This window comes from Drepanopeziza brunnea (genome assembly GCF_022702325.1).
Source record: "Drepanopeziza brunnea f. sp. 'multigermtubi' strain 214-2 chromosome Unknown ctg19, whole genome shotgun sequence".
NCBI lineage: Eukaryota > Fungi > Ascomycota > Leotiomycetes > Helotiales > Drepanopezizaceae > Drepanopeziza > Drepanopeziza brunnea.
In genome coordinates, this window is record NW_027094082.1 from 3,177,221 (window position 1) to 3,195,946 (window position 18,726).

The 18,726-nt window shown below is 49.9% G+C and overlaps 6 protein-coding genes across 6 annotated transcripts; 2 read left to right on the forward strand and 4 right to left on the reverse strand.

Moving 5' to 3' along the window:
* Window positions 1-539: 539 nt before the first annotated feature.
* L3040_009574 (uncharacterized protein) lies at window positions 540-2,398 on the reverse strand (the record flags this gene model as incomplete). The annotated part of the gene is made up of 6 exons (XM_007293310.2): window positions 540-801; window positions 909-1,002; window positions 1,078-1,673; window positions 1,732-1,980; window positions 2,052-2,202; window positions 2,263-2,398. The coding sequence occupies 6 exons, from the start codon at window positions 2,396-2,398 to the stop codon at window positions 540-542; spliced, it is 1,488 nt and encodes a 495-aa protein (XP_007293372.2).
* Window positions 2,399-4,928: 2,530 nt separating this feature from the next.
* On the reverse strand, window positions 4,929-6,947 carry L3040_009575 (uncharacterized protein; the record flags this gene model as incomplete). Its single annotated transcript, XM_066156016.1, has 1 exon — window positions 4,929-6,947. One exon carries the CDS (start codon window positions 6,945-6,947, stop codon window positions 4,929-4,931), a length of 2,019 nt encoding a protein of 672 aa, XP_066010284.1.
* Window positions 6,948-7,191: 244 nt separating this feature from the next.
* L3040_009576 (uncharacterized protein) lies at window positions 7,192-11,170 on the reverse strand (the record flags this gene model as incomplete). Its single annotated transcript, XM_066156017.1, has 4 exons — window positions 7,192-7,237; window positions 7,285-7,535; window positions 7,622-11,113; window positions 11,165-11,170. 4 exons carry the CDS (start codon window positions 11,168-11,170, stop codon window positions 7,192-7,194), a joined length of 3,795 nt encoding a protein of 1,264 aa, XP_066010285.1.
* A 939-nt stretch (window positions 11,171-12,109) lies between these two features.
* On the forward strand, window positions 12,110-13,745 carry L3040_009577 (uncharacterized protein; the record flags this gene model as incomplete). The annotated part of the gene is made up of 3 exons (XM_007293308.1): window positions 12,110-12,334; window positions 12,725-13,519; window positions 13,590-13,745. 3 exons carry the CDS (start codon window positions 12,110-12,112, stop codon window positions 13,743-13,745), a joined length of 1,176 nt encoding a protein of 391 aa, XP_007293370.1.
* A 1,506-nt stretch (window positions 13,746-15,251) lies between these two features.
* L3040_009578 (uncharacterized protein) lies at window positions 15,252-15,561 on the reverse strand (the record flags this gene model as incomplete). The annotated part of the gene is made up of 2 exons (XM_066156018.1): window positions 15,252-15,290; window positions 15,373-15,561. The coding sequence occupies 2 exons, from the start codon at window positions 15,559-15,561 to the stop codon at window positions 15,252-15,254; spliced, it is 228 nt and encodes a 75-aa protein (XP_066010286.1).
* Window positions 15,562-17,003: 1,442 nt separating this feature from the next.
* On the forward strand, window positions 17,004-18,605 carry L3040_009579 (uncharacterized protein; the record flags this gene model as incomplete). The annotated part of the gene is made up of 1 exon (XM_066156019.1): window positions 17,004-18,605. One exon carries the CDS (start codon window positions 17,004-17,006, stop codon window positions 18,603-18,605), a length of 1,602 nt encoding a protein of 533 aa, XP_066010287.1.
* Between the last annotated feature and the right edge of the window lie 121 nt (window positions 18,606-18,726).

Here is an 18,726-nt window from a genome sequence, read left to right on the forward strand (position 1 = left end):
TCGTACCTAGCAGCCGCGCTAACTAACCTCAAGGTAAGCAAACGTCACAATAAACAATGCTGGAGATGAAAGGGTGGACGGAGGAGAGGAGAAGAGAAGAGGAAGGGGTCTTGGGAAGCAGCTTCGGATGTTGAAAGAATGCTCTGCGGGGAGGAAAATTCATCAATCATGTTTATCGGAAGGAAGAGAATAGTGTGTACTGTATGTCAAGGTGTTTTGTTTGGATTGATCGATTTGGTTTGGTCTGCATGTCTGTCAAAGTAAAAAAGATCTAGCTATCGAGCGCCATGAGATGGATCTCTCACCAAATCAAACTCGCAACGACTCAACGAAAGGCTCTTTTCTTGACGGGATAATCCGCAGCGCACCTCAGCGTATCGCAAGATGACCGTGTATGCAGAGGAGAGAAGGAGAAGAGAAGCTCGTGGTTGCAAAGAAATCCATGTACCGCTGCTCTCGATGCAAACCATACAGGTCGATCGATCGATTGCCCTAGCACGTCCTAGCACTCCCCGCGGGGTATTCTTCTTCCTTCTTTTCTATCGAAAAGATATACCACTGCTGAACAGGGTCATGTTGAAGAAGAGGACGGGCGCAGAGTAGATGTGCGAGATCTGAGTCCCATTCTCGTGCAGGCGGTCCTCGCGGCTGGGCTTGCCCGCGGGCACCACCTCATCGGTCTTGTTGCTGCAGTATTGGACCAGGGATGAGACGACCATCTCGGGGAGCGGAAGGCGGTAGAAGGGCTGGGGCAGGGAGCGGGCGATGCATCGAGTACAGACCTTGGCGGACTCCAACCATCTAGTTCAAATTGTTAGTAGGCCTATCAGGGGTTTTGTTGTTTGTTGGGTGCGGGAGAGAGAGAGAGAGAAGAGAGAGATAGGAGAGAGAGAGGAGAGAATACATACTCTTTGTAGTGTAGATCGCAGAGCATAAACCAGGTTCGGTTGTTAGCCATGGAGCTAGTGTAGATGAAGCCGGCCTTGTGGCAGATGTTGGAAGCTAGTTTCAACCGTCAGAACGAGATGGATTCGATCTAAGTTCAAGGGAGGGAGGGGAGGTCTTATTTATGCTTACAGACGCAGGATCTGACGAGGTGGTTTTCAGGGCTGCCAAGAAGCATGTACGGGTAGTGTCGCTTGGAAAGGCGCGGGCGAAGCTGTACTCCCGTACCAGGCTCAGATTTGAACACATCCAAAGACTTCGAGGTAGAAGTTGGCATAGGAGTTGCGGAGAAGCTTGGGACAGTAGACCATGTAATCTCAACCAAGGATTCCGAGGTAGGTGTAGGGAACGGAGACGCAGAGAAGCTTGGGACAGTAGACCATGTAATCTCAACCAAGGATTCCGACGTAGGTGTAGGGAACGGAGATGCAGAGAAGCTTGGGACAGTAGACCACGTAATCTCAACCAAGGACACCGAAGTAGAAGTAGGCATAGGAATCGCAGAGAAGCTTGGAACGGTCGACCATGTGATCTCTACCAAGGACTCCATGGATGTTGGTCGGCTATCCAGTTGTGACAGTGTGCCTACATGAGGAAGGCATGGAGGCTGCGAGACGGTGACTAGGGTCGAGGGATGTGTAAAGTTGAAGATTGGATGGGGACGTGTGTGGTTGGAGCTTCGATGAGAACGAGAGGCGGAGGCGGTACGGATGAGAGTCTCATTGGCGCTGTTGCCGTCAGTCAGAGATACTAAATATTGAGATAGTGAGACCATAGGAGACTTACATAGTAGCCTGGGTCACATCCCGACGCTTCTTATCTGGCAGGACGGCTTCTGGGAGAGTGAGAGGGAAATGCTTGGCGTTGGCAACCTCCTTGATCTTTCGGGTGAAGTCCACCGTATTCAAAGTGTTCTTACAAAAGCCGACCGAGCTGCTTGATGATCCGGTGAGAGCATCCACTTGCATGTAGAAGGGCTGGCCTGGACCTTGGTTGCCAACGACCATCTCAATACAGATGATGCAGGACTTGAGTCTAAGTGGCAGTGATAGAGTCCCGTCAGTGAATCTCTTTGAGGTTGCCAGGGGGATATATCATCAGCTTACCTCGAGAACCAGTCAGGGTGCGATGGCATAGCGCGACTAGGAGGGCAGAGGCAGGATCGGGCGAAGGACGAAGGGTCAAGTGGCATGTCAACGGTATAAGCAAGTTGACAATCGGACCAGTAAGTTGCGGCTGCAGTACAATCAGGGCCGCCTGCAGAACATTGTTAGCTTATAGGAACTCGAAAGTGAGAGAGCAGTCGGGAAATCGTACCAGCACATCCTGGGACGGTGAGCGTTGTGTCAATAACCTGACGCGCCTTAACTCCTTGACTGAGCTCGGAGGCGGCCGAGACCAGACAGATCGAAACTGCAAGCAGCAGCAACGAGATGAGAGTGGTGGCCTTCATGATAAAGTCCTTGATTCAAGTCGGTTTATGTGAAGTAGATACGGTAGGAAGAAGTTGTTGATGGAGGAGGATTGACCAAGTTGTTAGGTGGTCGGGAGAAGTTGGGGAGAAGTTGGGGAGAAGAGAAGCTCGGACGGAGAGGAGGTTTATATATGACCTCGCAGCCTCGTTAAAATACTAGCCAACCAAGTCGGGCCAGATTGGAATCTCTTCTTTGTTCTTGTTGGCCAAATCTGCCTTAGCCTTGGCCAGGTGAATTGAAGGTGAATTGAACAAGGCTGTGCCGATCTCTCTCTGGTAGGCCGAATGCGGACAGCTACGACCAGATAAAGCTTCTATAAATTCTAAGAATGGAGGTAGCAATCCACAGCATATCAAAAGACTATCCAGCCGGACGATGGGTGGCTGTAATGAGTATTGCTATCAAGTCTCTCTAGAGCAGAAAAGTCATTTGAAGACCGCCATGCCTGCCGGCCTCACTTGGAATAAGATCACTGATTTGGGTATAAGGTATATTCGAAGCGCTATGTATGTTGTGATCAATATCCCCCTATCCTTCCACATCTGGCTTGTACGCCTGGTGGCGTCGGCGATGGAAACTGGCATCAATACATCTTCACTGCAGCCTGATGCAGCTTGTGATGACCATGTTGAATTGGCTGAAGAGCAGTAGAAAGAGAGCACTCTGTATGCCTGAGAACTGTTATACCTACAGCATCCATATTGCAATGCAAGAATTGACACCGCTGGGCCATGATCAATCGAGACTCGAGAGCGCATGATTTCGAGCAGAAGGAAGCCAAATCTAACCAAAGCCCTTACAAACCAAACAGATTAGCAATGAGACAACAAAAATGAGGAATTGGAGTAACGCGTGTCTTGCTGCCATGGCCCGTCTCTGCCATGCAAGGTAGGAACTGGAGACAAGTTACGGCTTGCTTCTCCTCCATCACGGTACGAGATATTCTCTGGGTGCACAGATGCCTTGAACTCACCTTCGATGTCTCCCTCCCTGGTACCACCGCCAATATTTGCCAATGGCTCGGTTCTGAAGCATGCCATGGGCGAGGATCGACAAGTGTTAGACCGAGGTCTGGGGCTTTTGCAGGAGAAGTATCGGTAGTATGGGGTTGGGTAGATGTCTCTTGCAAGTTTGCAACCGCCCCCGAATTGGACATCCGAAATAAAGCCGAATAGAAAGTACAGATCCATTCCGAAGGTGGCGTGTCACGCTGTGGGATTTGAAGACAAACGGCGCTAGTGATCGATGTCGATGATGTTCTCTGTTGCCGACATGAAGATGGAACCGTTGGTAAACATATCTATCTGCCTCGAGTGTCAACCGGAGCAAAGAATAGGTAGCAACTGGGCGTTACGATCAATCATATCTAATACTCTGCCATATCCATAACCAACTCAAAGTGGGAAAGAATTCCATAGCACGCCTGCGTCAACCAGCGCGAAAAAGCCATACAGCGACCTCACCTCATCCCCTTAACAACCCCAATCACCTTTCCAAAAATCCCACCCCAACCCCAACTAAACCCCCCAGAAACACAATGGCATAATCTCCATATAACACCAATCCTCACCCATATCCCACTCGCCGACATCGCGTAACCAAAGCCCGTACAATCCCCTAATATCACAAACCGCGAATCTCGCCTCTCTTCTCCTCTTAGGTCGGACCCAGAAAATCCTTAGAAAGTCCAGATCCTTCCTTAGCTTAGCCCCGAGACTAGAAAATAATTACCTAGCTAGGTCATGTAACCAAAATGCGATACCGAGCTTTCGCCCTCACCAGGCAACCTACCTCAATTTGGCTCAGTTGGTAAAACCTCCTGAGTAACCGCCGAACAGCAGAATATTCCAGGACCCCCTCAACAATATAAGGATTCCTTACTACGAAATCAAAAGAACGCCCCGAAACTCGACTTCCAGACAACGCATTCACTCTTAAGACCCCAACATGTAAGGACTCCTCACTAGGTAATCAAAAGAACGCCAAAATTCGAACTTCGGAATAATGTACTCAATTACATTTGTAATTCAGGACCCTCCGGGTTCCTGGGTGAGTTTTGCTACATTTTTTTTATCATTATTATATACATACATATAAATGTATATATATATTTTGGGGAACGCGTACCGCTATCAATTCAAGCCTCGACGTCTTCGAACGATGAAGGTAGCTAGCTAGCTGAAAAGGATTCCAAGTAGAAGCTTAAGAACGAAGATGATTACACGGAAATATAAAGAATAAGAATTAGAAAATGACAACTTGAAATAGAGGGGGAAAATCGACTTGTAAGTAATTAAAATATTGTTTTCAGCGTCGATACCACCTAGAAAAGCCCAACTCGCTATCAGCTTACTCGCTATCAGGTTGAAATCTATTGATAAAAAATAATATCCGATTTCACATCCCACCGACGTGACGTCATGAAGTATGCCCTGGGTATTTGTAAACGCCATACACAAAATACGCCGACGAACCCTGCCAAATAAAACAATTTCCCTCTTATTACACTCAACGACCTCGGTGGAGATCGTTCATTTGTTGATAGAAATCCCGGTCGTCTTGACTAGGACGCTGATACTCGGAGCCAGGAGATCGGATCGACCCTCTATCCCGTGCTGCCTGAGCTTCGGCTCTATGAAGTTCCTCTTGCTCTCTTCGGCGTTCCATCTCGGCATTCAGCATGCGCTCCTGATCGGTCATGTGTCTCGGAACACCCATTCTCGGACCAGGTGTATGTGGAGAATAACCTGGGTGTGCCGACGTGGGCGCAGATGATGGACCAGAAGGCTGATATCGACTATCGAAACTGGCATGTCTTGAGTATTGCGTAGGCGGGCTGGGTACATGAGAGTTCTGGCCGCCGAAGGCAAGCTGACGATGATTGGCTGGCTGGGTTTGTTGAGGTTGCGTCTGATAAGATGGCCCAAGCCGAGGCGATGCGGCTGGATGGTGTTGCTGCTGCTGCATAAAATAGCCAGATTGCGGTTGGCGTTGGTAATAATCTCGTTGGTCGGCAGAGATATCACGAGGCGAGCCAGCAGTTTGACGGATGCCCTGAGATGCTTGTGGTGGAGGAGTCGCCGAATATGGGGAATCCTTCAATCGCATACCAGGTTGAGAAGGAGCTGCGGAGCGAGGGTATCCACCAGAGGCCGACATGCCATGCAGGTCACCAAGCGACGGCTCTCGACGGACTTGTGCAGGCTGGGAGGTCATCGACTGACGAGCGGGTGGCTGGGAATACATTTGCGGCGGCTGTTGCTGCTGCATTTGCTGTTGACCGTAGCCAGGACGACCATCGAAACTTGTAGGGGTGTAGCTTCGTCCCAACGACGACGAGTGTTGGTGCAAGTGGTGTGGGGTAGGCTGTGCAAAGGTGTGTGGTGAAGCATGGACCTGCTGCTGAGCTGGAGGTTGAGATGCCATTGACTGGGCCATGTGAGGATGTGGCTGAGAAGTGCCCTGTAACGGCTGAGAAGAGTATCGGGAAGGATGTATTTGGTGTTGTGGCGGTGGAGTGCGCGTTGGCTGGTGAGAAGAACTCGAGACATCACTGACTCGCTTTGCAGGAGTTGGTCGAGGATCACTCGGTTCGTCGTTGAGTAGTGACATGATATTCGATTTCCTAGCTGGCTCCGGTTGCCGAGTTGCTGCCACGGGGGCCTGTTGTGGGGGACCTTGAGCATTCTGCTGAGGGACTGAAGGGGGTGCTGAGTAAATCTCTTGGTTTGCGGGTGGCGCACTCATAGGCGGGCGAGGAGCAGCAAGTATAGGAGTCGACTGATTCTCACGAGCACCAAGAACATCACCGGGGAATGACCGCACGATCTGACTGCCACGAGGTTGATACTGCTGGGGTGTATGCTGAGGTGGATGGGACTGGTGTTGGGGAGGCGCAGTTCGCCGGACCTCAGAGGGCAGAGGAACAATTTGCTGCGGAAGTTCTGATCTTTGTTGAGGCGCAATACCACTGACCATAGATGGGGTCGAGTAAGCCTCATACTGGTGCGGATTTGATGTCTCATTCTCTTGCTTCATGTGAAATTGGCGATCTCGATGAATATTTTGCTGCGGTTGCATGACTTGTTGGTCACGTTGCTGCGGTTGCATCGCTTGTTGATCGCGTTGCTGCATCATCAGCCGTTGATCTCTCTGCATTTGGTTTTCTCTCAGTTGTGTAGCCTCTCTCAGTTGAGTAGCTTCTCTCAGTTGAGTAGCTTCTCTCAGTTGTGTAGCCTCTCTCAGTTGTGTAGCCTCTCTCAGTTGTGTAGCCTCTCTCAGTTGTGTAGCCTCTCTCAGTTGGGTAGCCTCTCTCAGTTGTGTAGCCTCTCTCAGTTGTGTAGCCTCTCTCTGCTGGAGAAGCTCTCTCTGGGCTTGCTGATCTCGTTGTTGCTGCTGCTCTTTTTGCTTCTTCAGTGCAGTCTGTCTCTCGATTTCAGCATCTTGAGCGGCCATGAGGGAGCGCTGAGACAGAGTGGCATCGGCTTGAATAATAGGTCGGGGATTGTCCGTTGAGAAGTATCCCATGGCGGGTCCTCTTGGGGGCCGAGGTTGCTGCTGTATATGTTGCTGTATCTGCTGAGGAGCCTGCTGAGGAGCCTGCTGAGGAGCCTGCTGAGGAGCCTGCTGAGTAGCTTGCTGAGGAGCTTGCTGAGGAGCCTTTTGGGGGGCTTGTTGGGGGGCTTGCTGAGGAGCTTGCTGAGGAGCCTTCTGGGGGGCTTGTTGGGGGGCTTGTTGGGGGGCTTGTTGAATGGGCTGAGGAGTCAAGTGCTTAGTGAAAATAGTCGAGGTAGATGTGGCGGGTTGGATCTGAGTGGCTATCTTGGCCATGGCCAATGTAGGAAAATGGCTTCCCGTGCTTGACTTAGCCGGAGAAACTTGAGGCATCAAGGTACTCTGGCCAGAAGGGATCATGTCTTCGCCCTGATCAACCGCAGATGCCGATCTAGAAATTCCGCCAGGAGTGACTTCATATCGTCTCTTCGTCGGGTAAACCGTAGGTGTCGGAAGAGGATCGGTGGGTTCATGCCGATCCCGCTTCTCATCTGCCTCCTTGGCTAATGCCTCCCAATCTCTCTTGCCTGAGTCCACCTGACGTTGGTAATAGTTCTTGACCTGTGTCTGGATATTAGCGACACGTTTACTCTTTTCGATGCCCAAAGGGACAGCAGGGTATAGTTTAAAAGATGTTTGATGCATACCATTATGTGAGTTTTGGATGTCATCCATTTCGCGATCCCATGCCAATCAGTGCCAAAGTGTCTCAATAACGCAGGAAAATCGTTTTGCTCAGGAACACTCCAATAACTTGATGTCTGTTGGATATTTCTGCGCTCTTGTTGAGCATCGAAGCTTGACGGTGGAGCCGACTCGAAACGTTCTTGGGGGGTGGGAAATTGCTGTGGCGCATTCTCAAAAGTTATCGTCCCCATGGACGTTGGTCTATCCATTACCGGAGGTGATGGGAATGGAGCATTGAAATTGAGAGACAAGTTCTGACTTGGTCCGGGGCCATCATATTGAGGGGGATACTGAGGAAGAGGAGGTCCGCTAGGCTCGCGACGACCCCATGGTGTCGGTGGGACAGAAGTAGCTGGAGACTCTGCTCGGCGACTGGCAGCTACAACGGATGGAGCGGCGGCAAGCAGTTGACTGTTCTTAGCTTGTTTTGTGCTCTTTTCGCGACCAGCTCGAGCCTTTTTCTTGGTAGGGGGGGCATCATTGCTCATGTCGCCCTTTGGCACAGCAGCAGATTTTCGTCCCGGGGTTGGCGCTGGGCTGGCAACCTCGCTTTCACTAGCTAGAGTCTCCGAGTTGAAAGTCGGTGCTGCAGCTCTGCGAGGGCGTCCTCGTTTCTCTCCATTGTCGCCATCTGGACCGTCCTCCGCTTCCTCTCGATTCTGACCAATGTCAGCCATAAGAACGTTGGCCTTCGGGTTCTTGGCCTTAGTTGTTCTGCTCTTTCGCTTCTTTGGCTGCTTCTTCAGCTTTTCCTTCAAGTTCGAGCTGTGCTTGACAAGATAATAGTGCTGAATGCAAGCCTTATAGTCTCTTCTCGGCAGCGCAGCTGCGATCTTGCTCCACTGTTTCGGAAACTCCAAGTAGACCTTCTCAAAAATTCCAGATTCCTCCTCGGTGAAGTTATCAATTGGCTCCCCAAATTCCAAGACCGCAAATGATCTCTCGAATGAAACCAGATGAGTCTTATCAATGAATCGCATGCCTTTTCGTTCCTCTTCATCCCAGGCACAATCTGGAATGGTAGCTTCCTTGGCACTAGCGGTCTTTGCTCTAGCAGCTCGGCTCTCCTTTTCCTTGGATTCTTTTGCCTCCAGTGCAGACTCTTGAAGAACTCTTTCAATATCGGCCTCTGTCGCAAAGCGGCCACGGCGAGTTCCCTCAGGTTTTGATCCGGCAGAGGGCTCCAACAAAGCCTGCTGAGCTGCAGCCTCATCAGCAGCGTCCTTGGCTCTCGCTTTCGCAAATTTCTCTCTGCTGCGCACTGCAATTGGATCTTCTGAAAAGTCTGTCCACATGCGGTATTTTAAGTACAGCTCGCCCCACCTCTTACGAGCTGCTTCTTGCTCTTCTTTCTTGCGGTTTTTATCCGAGACTAGCTTCTGCCTGATCCGCGCGTTGACTACCGGATTGGGTTCCAGCGTCTTGAGAAACTCGTAGTTTTCGGACCATTTCAAGATGACGCCAAAGTCAGGCAGGCTAGAGATTGGCGGCGTCTTCATTCGAGGCCGAACAGATTCAAGAACAGCTTCGAGTACTTCCGCATTCTCTGCCTCTGTCATTTCACCCTCACTCTCCGAGAATATGTCTATGGGGACAGATCTCTTGGCTGTAATATTGCTTATGGGCTTTGCAATGGCTTTAGGCTGCAGTTGTTCAGCCCGAGCACCCAAAGCCTGCTCGATCGATCGAATGGGGGCTATTGGCTGCGCTATGGGTGGTTCTGGTTGCTCTACACTGGGAAGTGGAGTCTTTGAGGATGCAAATGGCCCAGGCGTAAGTGCAAATGTGTCTTTCGGGCTGGTTTTGGCAGTTTCAGCGCTCTTCGGCTCAATTAGTGGTGTAGAAGGGCGAGTTCTACCAGTCGGCTTGACGTTCGAAACCATTGCTGGCGTTGAAGACCTGCTCCTATTTGGCTCCTTCTGCTTTGATGGAACAGGTGGGACTGGTGCAGCTGACTGAGGTGTGGCTTCTTCAACCTTGACTTCCACAGGAATGCATGCATCAGCTGGTGTTGATGTTGTTGCCTCGACCAGTTTATCAATTGTGTACTCAATAAATGGCTTGAGCAGGACCGCCGGTGGCTCCGGACGAGGATTCAATGGGTTCTCCGAGTTAACTCTGGTCATCTCTGCGTCGATCTTGGCAATTTCTTCCACAAAATAACCATCACTAAGTTCATCTTCAGATTCCGAGTCGGAAGCTTCTTGAGTGGCCTCAGGATGTGGTGGAGGTACCACAACACGCTTTCCTATTATAGGGTGGCGCGGAACACGGGGGACAGGCTTTTGTTGAGCAGGAACTACTGATTGAATTGCAGGCCGAATCTCTCGAATTGGGCTGGCGACATTGTCGGATAGATTAGCCGTTGGCATGCTCTCCCGAGGAATCTCATTGTCCTTCGAAGGTAGAGCACTTTGAGGACCGCCTTCAGGGGCCAGATTTAATTGTAAAGCCTGGCTAGGAGGATCTTTTCTCACAGTAGCATCTGCATGCCGTGGGGCAGAGCTGGCAACTTGATGAACAATTCTTGTAACGATTCTCTGCAAGCGGGGAGCAGTCGGCACAGCAACCCCTGGAACTGGTCCTGATGTAATAGGGGCAGAAGTTAGGGGCATAGCCAGATTTGCCGAGGATCCAAATGCTGGAACTTGTGGAGGTGGTGTAGCTGAAGGCCGAGATCGCCGATAGACAGGGGTAGGCGACCGACTTCTAGAATCAACTTTGTGGAAACCTTCTTCGTAGAAATTTCCTCTCCCTCGCGGTCGTCCAGCTCGAGAAGCTCTACCATAGCCGCGACCAAAGGAATGAGAATGATTTGAATCCGAGGCAGGAGAACCACCACAGAGCGGTCCATCTCTTGATCCTCTCAGAGCACGATCAATATCCACGGCCAGAGGCCCGTCTCTGCTGTCTCGTGGTCCATAGGTTGGCGAACGTGCCCTGCCCAGGGGTGGTGATGCTCGGCGACCTCCTCTGATCACCTCCCGTCCAGCCCACCGCTCAACTCGGCCTCCTCTATCTTCACGAAATGATTGTTGTCTTTCGTCTCTTCTGTCTCTGTATTCTCGGTCGGGTTCACGTCCTCTGTCACGACTATCGTCCCACCATCCTCGGCCTCTTCCACGTCCTCGATCGCCTCTGAACTCGCCTCGATACCCGCCGAAATCGCCCCGAAACTCAGAATGACTGGATGAGCGCGGGCCTGTTGGAGCGTCGGGGTAGTTTTTGGGACCTCGTGGTGGATCTCGGGCGAGGTCTCGGCTCGTAGGCTCTCTGAATAACTCCCTGTTTGCATTGAATGAGTTGTAGTTCATTTTGCCATCAGGAATTGAGCGTCTCCTCTCGCTACCACGCAGCGCACCGCCTCTGCCGAACCCATCATTGTAGCGTGGCCCTGGAGATGGGTCGCGTGGTGAGCGTCGGGAGTCGCCATCGTCGTAATTCTGGTATCTCTGACGGATTTGTCAGCTTTGAGGGAGAGAACAGGTCTCCTTGCCACTCACATTCATAATTTCGGGCGATGGCCCAGAGTAGAGGCGGCTTGCTGATAGTAGGAGCGAGCCAGGTCTGTAAATTCAGACCGCGCGAGTGGCGTCAATTTTAGTGTAGAAAGCGTCAAGTCGTCAAATCATCAAGTCGTCAGTCATCAGCCCTGGCGTTGCAGAGATCTATAATAGCTCGAGTGAGGCAGATGCATGGAGTTGCAGTTGATCACTGAAGTGACACTGCTGCAAAGATCTGAGAGCGATATAGAGATTGAGGTTGAGGTACAGAAAGGATGAGATGTGGTGAAAAGGCTCGAGTTCGCGATCTCGAATTCGAATGGGCCTAGCGCCAGTCGAGCCTAGCCCCCTGCACCAACCCGTATGAGCCGCACACTAGCCACAGCCGCCGTATCGCGCTTAATTTTTAATGGGGCATCAGTATTTTCAGATCCAACATCATGGTCACTCAACGGAAACTCAAATCTTGAATTTTAGTATCAAAATATCTTGAAAAGACGGGATACTCGGGGTCTGCATTACAATCCCGAATTCTGAACTCATTACGTTATTTTTCTGGAGATATTATTTTGCTCAGGTGTTATTAAGCCAAGCCTTACAGCAAACTCACTCGTCCAGCCTGGACTCTTTGAAGGTAAGTTGGAGGGATTCCGAAAAAGAAACAAGAAAAGTTAGCGCTGTCTCCAGTCTCCGCGTCAACATTGCCCTTGAAGAGTTAAGATAGTTTTAAAACAGGGCCGGATACTCCTACAAAGCTAGGGAAGGTCCCTGACCAATTTGTTGCTTTCATTTCTCCATCACGGACATCACTTCGAACAAGTTGGAGAAGACAACAAAAAGCAAGAATTCTCCGCTTCTTTCTACAAGGCAAAGGAAGGAAATAAAACAGCAGAATCACCTCCATAGGTAGCAGCTATCAGGCCTACTTCTCCACAGGTCGTCAGCATGACAGGTCAACTAGAACAAGCTGGTGCTCCGCCATCCACAGTCACCGATGCCGTTCTCGTCCCCTCAAACGATATGCCAGAGGGCTCTCAGAAAGTCGAAGAGCTTGATTTTAATAAGTTTGCCGGCCGTCCGATCACCGTAGATGATCTTATGAGTGGTATGAACCACATGGGATTCCAAGCGAGTTCGATAGGAGAGGCTGTTCGGATTATCAACAACATGGTATGTTCATCTGTAATGTTAGGCTTTTGATCTATTTCTAGGCAATGGGCAAGTCAAGACCCGCGAGACAGCTGCTTTCGTTTTCGTGCTCCCAGCTTTCTTTTTTCTGCGACACTTAGCTCCTCCTCTCTATGAACTCACCATCTTCCCTTCTCCTTTTTCTTCTTTTCCGAACTATATCACAAAATACCTCACCCCAAAATTTGTTCATCCATGAGCTCGTCTTTTCGGGCTGTTCTTTCCACTCATCAGACTGTCCATCGCCCTCTCTTTAAAGAGTCTAAAATATCATCTCTCTCTTCACAGGCTCTACCTTCTACCCTCACAATACCCCCCCGTTAAGCTCTCTTATTCCCAATACCATTCTTTAACACCACCCCTCCTTCCCAGCGCACCTGGTCCGACCCCCTCGATCCCTCCGCAAAAACCACCATATTCCTCGGCTATACCAGCAACCTAATCTCCTCCGGCCTCCGCGGAACCCTCCGCTACCTCACGCAACACGCTCACATTTCCGCCATCGTGACCACCGCCGGCGGGATCGAAGAAGATCTCATAAAGTGTCTAGGCGATACCTACATGGGCTCCTTCTCGACCTCGGGTGCCTCGCTGCGCGCCAAGGGTCTAAACAGAATCGGTAACCTCATCGTCCCCAACAATAACTACTGCCTGTTCGAAGACTGGGTCGTGCCCATCCTCGACGCCATGCTCGCCGAGCAGGAAGCCTCCAAAGGCCCCGGCAAGAAGCCCGAGGACGAGCTGAGCTGGACCCCGAGTAAGATCATCCGTAGGCTGGGCAAAGAGATCAACGACGAGAGGAGCGTGTACTACTGGGCGTATAAGAATGACATCCCGGTCTTCTGCCCCGCGCTCACCGACGGCAGTTTGGGCGATATGCTGTACTTCCACACCTTCAAGGCCTCTCCCTTACAGCTGAAGGTTGATATCGTAGAGGATATCCGCAAGATCAACACCATTGCTGTGAGAGCGAAGCGGGCAGGCATGATTATTCTCGGTGGGGGAATTGTGAAGCATCATATTGCCAATGCGTGCTTGATGCGCAATGGGGCCGAGAGCGCCGTGTATATCAACACGGCGCAGGAATTCGATGGCAGTGATGCTGGCGCTAGGCCGGACGAAGCAGTCAGCTGGGGGAAGATCAAGGTGGGGGCTGATGCTGTCAAGGTAAGCATTTCACACCTTATCATGAGCCGACGGTTTTGAAAGAGTAGACTTGATTCTGACGATGGCACAGGTGTATGTGGAGGCTACGGCCTGCTTCCCTCTGATCGTTGCGGCGACCTTCGCCAAGGATGCAAGCAAACCTAAAGAAACAGACGAGACAACTGCAAGTGCATTAGTAGGAGAAGAAACAACAACGGAACAGGTCAGAAAAGAAACCTTGCAATAACAAATGAAAAACCCATGTCGTTGCGAAGTAAGAAGTATGATGTCCAAGTCGATTGTGTCTTTGCCCATTGGGGTTTTGTTAGAGTGATCAAGAGTGCCAGGCAGTTTGCATGCTTACCCAGAGGCGCTCTCCGTTTTGATCATCTTTGCGGACGCTTCCACTTCAGCTTGTCGTACAGTACTAGCGATGTTATTGTTGGATCGCCGGTAGCGATATGTCATGAATATTCGTAACGTCGTAAATGTACTTGCAATTGCAAAACACTTGGTAAATATGGTATTCGATTTCTGTGTGTTCCCCAACATTCAGGGGTGCTGACTCCTATCCGATCATAAGCAGTCACGTGCACTAGCTATATAATAGTCTTTCTAGTCAAGTTGGGGGTTCCCTGAAGCGCGTGCCACGCTAAGCAAGGTATGCTCATCGGTACCTGAGATACCCGAATGGGCCACATCACCCCCAACTACTACTAACTACCTCGGGTCGATATGGATGTACCGACAGTTATAATGCATAAAACCTCTTTACGCACCAGAACTGAGGGTTATCACTTCGAAGAAATTCAACATTAGCCGGAGTTTTTTGATTCCACATCTAAGGAAGTTATTAATTAAACATTAAGCTTACATCTACTTATTTGATAGATGTACTTGTACTACGTAGATGTAGAAGATAAGAGCTAAAGTCGCCCCCATTGCTAAAACCTCTTTTAAAATTAAGAGAAAATCAATTTTCTATAATTCTGCTTTGAGTAACCCTCTTGAAGACTTAAGCCATTCGTTTTTAGTAAAAGGTGGAGCTAGAAATAAAAACGCAAGTTAAGAGCTGGTCACATGTTTCGCTTGGCATTTAAGGGGCTCGCTAGGAGCTTTGACCAGCGTTCTCTTCTACCGGTACTTCAGTTGTTCACACTGAGCTTCCTACGGAGTAGGCAACCAGACACTTCTCTCAACTCGCTCTGAAAGCCTCGTCCAGTGCTCCCTCCTTCAGCCAGATCTCGCGCGTTGAAAGGTTTATCAATTTACTTATGTTTCAAAGCTTATAATAGTAAACTTATAATAGTAAAAAGTGTAAGCTCCCAGATACACAGAGTTGTTGTTTTTGTTGTATTTATTAACATCGGGCAGGTGGCAGGCGGAGCCTATCGCCCTAGGATCTCCCACAAGGCACGGCGACGTGCTAGGCTAAGGAGATCATACAAGAAAGTCTTAGAAAGCAGTTCAAAGGTATAGCAAGGCTGCTATCGTCTGCGCCTTGCCCTTACAGATAGGATGGGTCACAGTCAGAGGAAGCTCTCGTCAAGGAAAGAAAACTAAAGGAGCAAGGCAGAGACTGCCGTAGCTAGCTTGGAAGTGTAGCGTCGTCAGGGTCGAGCAACGACTAATGTCGAGGCCGGACTGAGGCCAGCCATGGTAGTACACAGTGGTTCACCAGCAAGCATGCAGAGTTTTGGTGCGAAATAAGCGTTTATGCATTATCTAGTATCGCTGATGTTTTCCAAATATGCTAACGCGTCTCTGGCGACTTCCGCCAAGGAGAGCCTCGCTAACATCGAAACGGCGTCATGCTTCTCGAAATCCACCGCCTCCTGTCTTTACCCCCCACGTATATCCATCAAGATCCTTACTGCATCGGTGACGGCGAAGTCGGACGTATCGTATTCGTCGATGTTCATCCCTTCTACATCGGTCATTTCGGGATCGGCCATGTTGACATCGGAGCCGTTACTGGCGGAAGCAGCGAAAGTCTTGCATAGTGCAGCTCCTTTCTTCTGGCTGTTGTTAGATCCGCTAGGCACGTCTACAGGAATCCTCATGGTGCTGTCGACTGCCCAGGCTTATTATTATACACTGCTGGTAGTAGCTGTAGAATATTCTCACCTTTGAGCCTATCTCTCAGACGTGTTTGCTCTCGAGATGTCTTGCGGAAGGAAGCCTTGGCAGCGACAGTGTATCGGACTTCGAGCTTCGAGGGATGTATCGCAACTCGTCTATTGATTGTCTCGTGTTGCTATCGCTGTTGATATTGCAGTTGAAAAGATGCGGAAAGGAAAAAAAGAGTACCTCGAGGGAGGCTTATATATGCGGTAAGGGGGAAAAATTTACGTTGAAAAGGGCATAGTGACATCTTAGGGAAGAAGCTTGTGGTATTAGGTTCTAGACTTGGACTCCAAAGAAATGTCAGGACTGGGGACCGGGCTGGGACTAAGAAAAAATTGATGGTTAGGTTCGTGACTGTTGTATTTCTCCATAGACAATGGCGAATCTCCTTCTCATTAAGGTTGTCCCCCTGTACTTTTCATATTTGTTTGGCTGTCTAGTAAAACTGCACAGGTTCTTCTTGCCTAGATAGGAGCTGAAGCTATTCCGAGTAATCCGCACCAAGAAAGTACGTTTTCCAACACGCTACTTCCCATCTGCATCTCAAGAGTTACGAATCGTTCATCACCCGCTAAAGATGTTGTGGATATGTGGAGAAAAGAAGCATCCTGTCATGTCATGGGTGATTTCGCTAGTCAGACTTACTTAATAGCTTATTTATTTTTGATGTACAAATTTTTGATATGGTTGGCCTAAAACCTCGAAACTGTTTGGAACCGGATATATTCTATGCTCGCATCAGGCCACGTCTGGTAATCCGAATTCTTGACTGTAGGCAGGTAAGAGGTTACTGATCTCGAGGTTTCGTTTTGAAGATTAGACTTTTATGGTATAAATTGGCTTTCCGTGCTATGAACATTTCTTAATTAAAGACTTAGGGTGCTTTCTAGCTAACCCCCAGGCGAGCTCCATGTCATACATCGTTTCTGCGCATTCATCTCATATCAAAATTCGAGGTTCAAAAGCTTCATTTTTATATGTATTGCTCAAGTCCACCGGCGATATAAGAATGCTACCACCAAGTTATGTAAAAACACTCACTTCTCTCACCAAACACGCCAAGTCTTCATTCACACTGAGAGTGAAAGGTATACGGAGTATTGCATCAAGAAACATAGAAAACCGAATCGTCCAACTTACTGCGACAAAGTATGAATGGCTTTCTAAATGGTAGAATAACATGAAACTTACCTAATTTTCGTGAAGTAAGGAAAAATATGTCGTCGATTAGCGCGCGATGTTGAATTGAGGCTGAAATTGGGCCCATAAAAAAGTTTCGGCTAAAGCTTGCTCTAACATCACACCTCAGCACCTATTCTTAAACAGTATTCCCAAGGAACCTCATTGACTTGCGGGTCTTCCCCAACCAACCTCTAAAATGTCCGCCCTGTACAACCTCGAGCCCCAACCCACCGCCTCTTGCATCCTGCACACCACCTCCGGCGACATCTCCCTCGAGCTCTGGGCGCAACAAATCCCCCTCACCACCCGCAACTTCCTCCAACACTGCCTGGACGGCTACTACGATAACACCATCTTCCACCGCCTGGTCCCGGGCTTCATCCTCCAAGGTGGTGACCCTACCGGTACCGGCTCAGGCGGCGAAAGCATCTACGATGGCGGCGCCTTCTCCGAGTCCCGTGAAGAAAATGGCATTTGGCCCATGGAAGATAGAAAGGGCGCGAACGCGGGCCACCAAGGTGTAGGCTTCAAAGATGAGTTTCACTCCCGGATCAAATACAACCGAAGAGGGCTGCTGGGGATGGCGAACGAAGGTCCGGACTCGAATGGGAGTCAGTTCTTTTTGACACTCGGCGATACCCCGGAGTTGCAGGGCAAGAATACGTTATTTGGGCGGGTAGAGGGAGAGACGATTTACAATGTGGCCAGGATGGGAGAGGCGGAGGTCGGAGCGGATGACAGGCCTCTCTATCCTACGAAGATTACGAGTGTGGAGGTACTGGTCAACCCGTTTAAGGATATGGTCAGGAGGGCGAGGACGGCGACTGTGGTTGAGCAGCCGAAGACAGTAGAGAAAAAGAAGAAGAGGAAAGTGGGAAAGCAGCTGCTGAGTTTTGGGGATGAAGATGGGGAAGGGGAGGTACAGCCTGTGGTTAAGAAGGCTAAGTTTGACACGAGGATTGTGATGGATAATGAGGATGAGACTCCGGAGCCGAAACAGAAGAAGAGTGAGAAGAAGAGTGAGAAGCCGTCTACGAAACCTATTCCCGTCGACTCCTCACCGGAACCAATACTTCCTCCAAAGACCCTCCCAAACAGGGCTGCAAAGGTAGAACGAGATGTTTCCTCTTCGCCAGAACCCGTACAGAAAGTGTCAACTTTACTTGAGAGAACGAATGCTCAAATCGCAGAGTTGAAAGCGTCGATGAAACGAAACGTCACAACAATTCCAGTGCAGGAGAAGAAGAAATCAACCCTTGAATCAATGATACCCAAAACCTCTGTCCGGGCCCGGAAACGTCGTCCAGGAGAAAGTCTTCCCCCAGACCAGAGTACACTAGCCCTCCTCAAAGCTTTCCAATCGAAGCTTCAAAATGCACCTCCGGCGAAAGAGGTCGCCAAACCGGATCTAGATGCCGAGAACGCGGAAAACGAGGCTGGAGGAGCATCAGACGAAGAGGCTGCTCTCTGTGAGTTGCATTTTATTGCAAATTGTCAGTCTTGCAAGAAATGGGATGCAGAGGACGAAAAAGCAGACGATGATGACGATGACGGGGTGGGATGGATGTCGCACGCTTTATCATTCAAGGAGGATAAGCTGGGTAAGGACTTGAGCTACAGGAAGAAAGCTGAAGACGAGCTGGTGGTCATCGATCCGAGGGAGAAAGCTAAGACACTGAAGGAGGAGAAGAAGGCGCAGAGGGAGGCAAAGGCTGGGGGGTCTGGGAGGTCGTGGGATCAAGCCAGGAATGAGAAGTTGGCTAGGACGTCTGCTTTGGCTGGGAGGGGAGCGAAGTGATGCGTTGTGAGAATGTAATCGGTTTTTCGAAATTGGCTATCCCATGATCGAGGCATCGAATGATACATTACAGATGAGTTGTCAGATGAGTTGTAGTTACCCCTATTATCGTGAATCACTG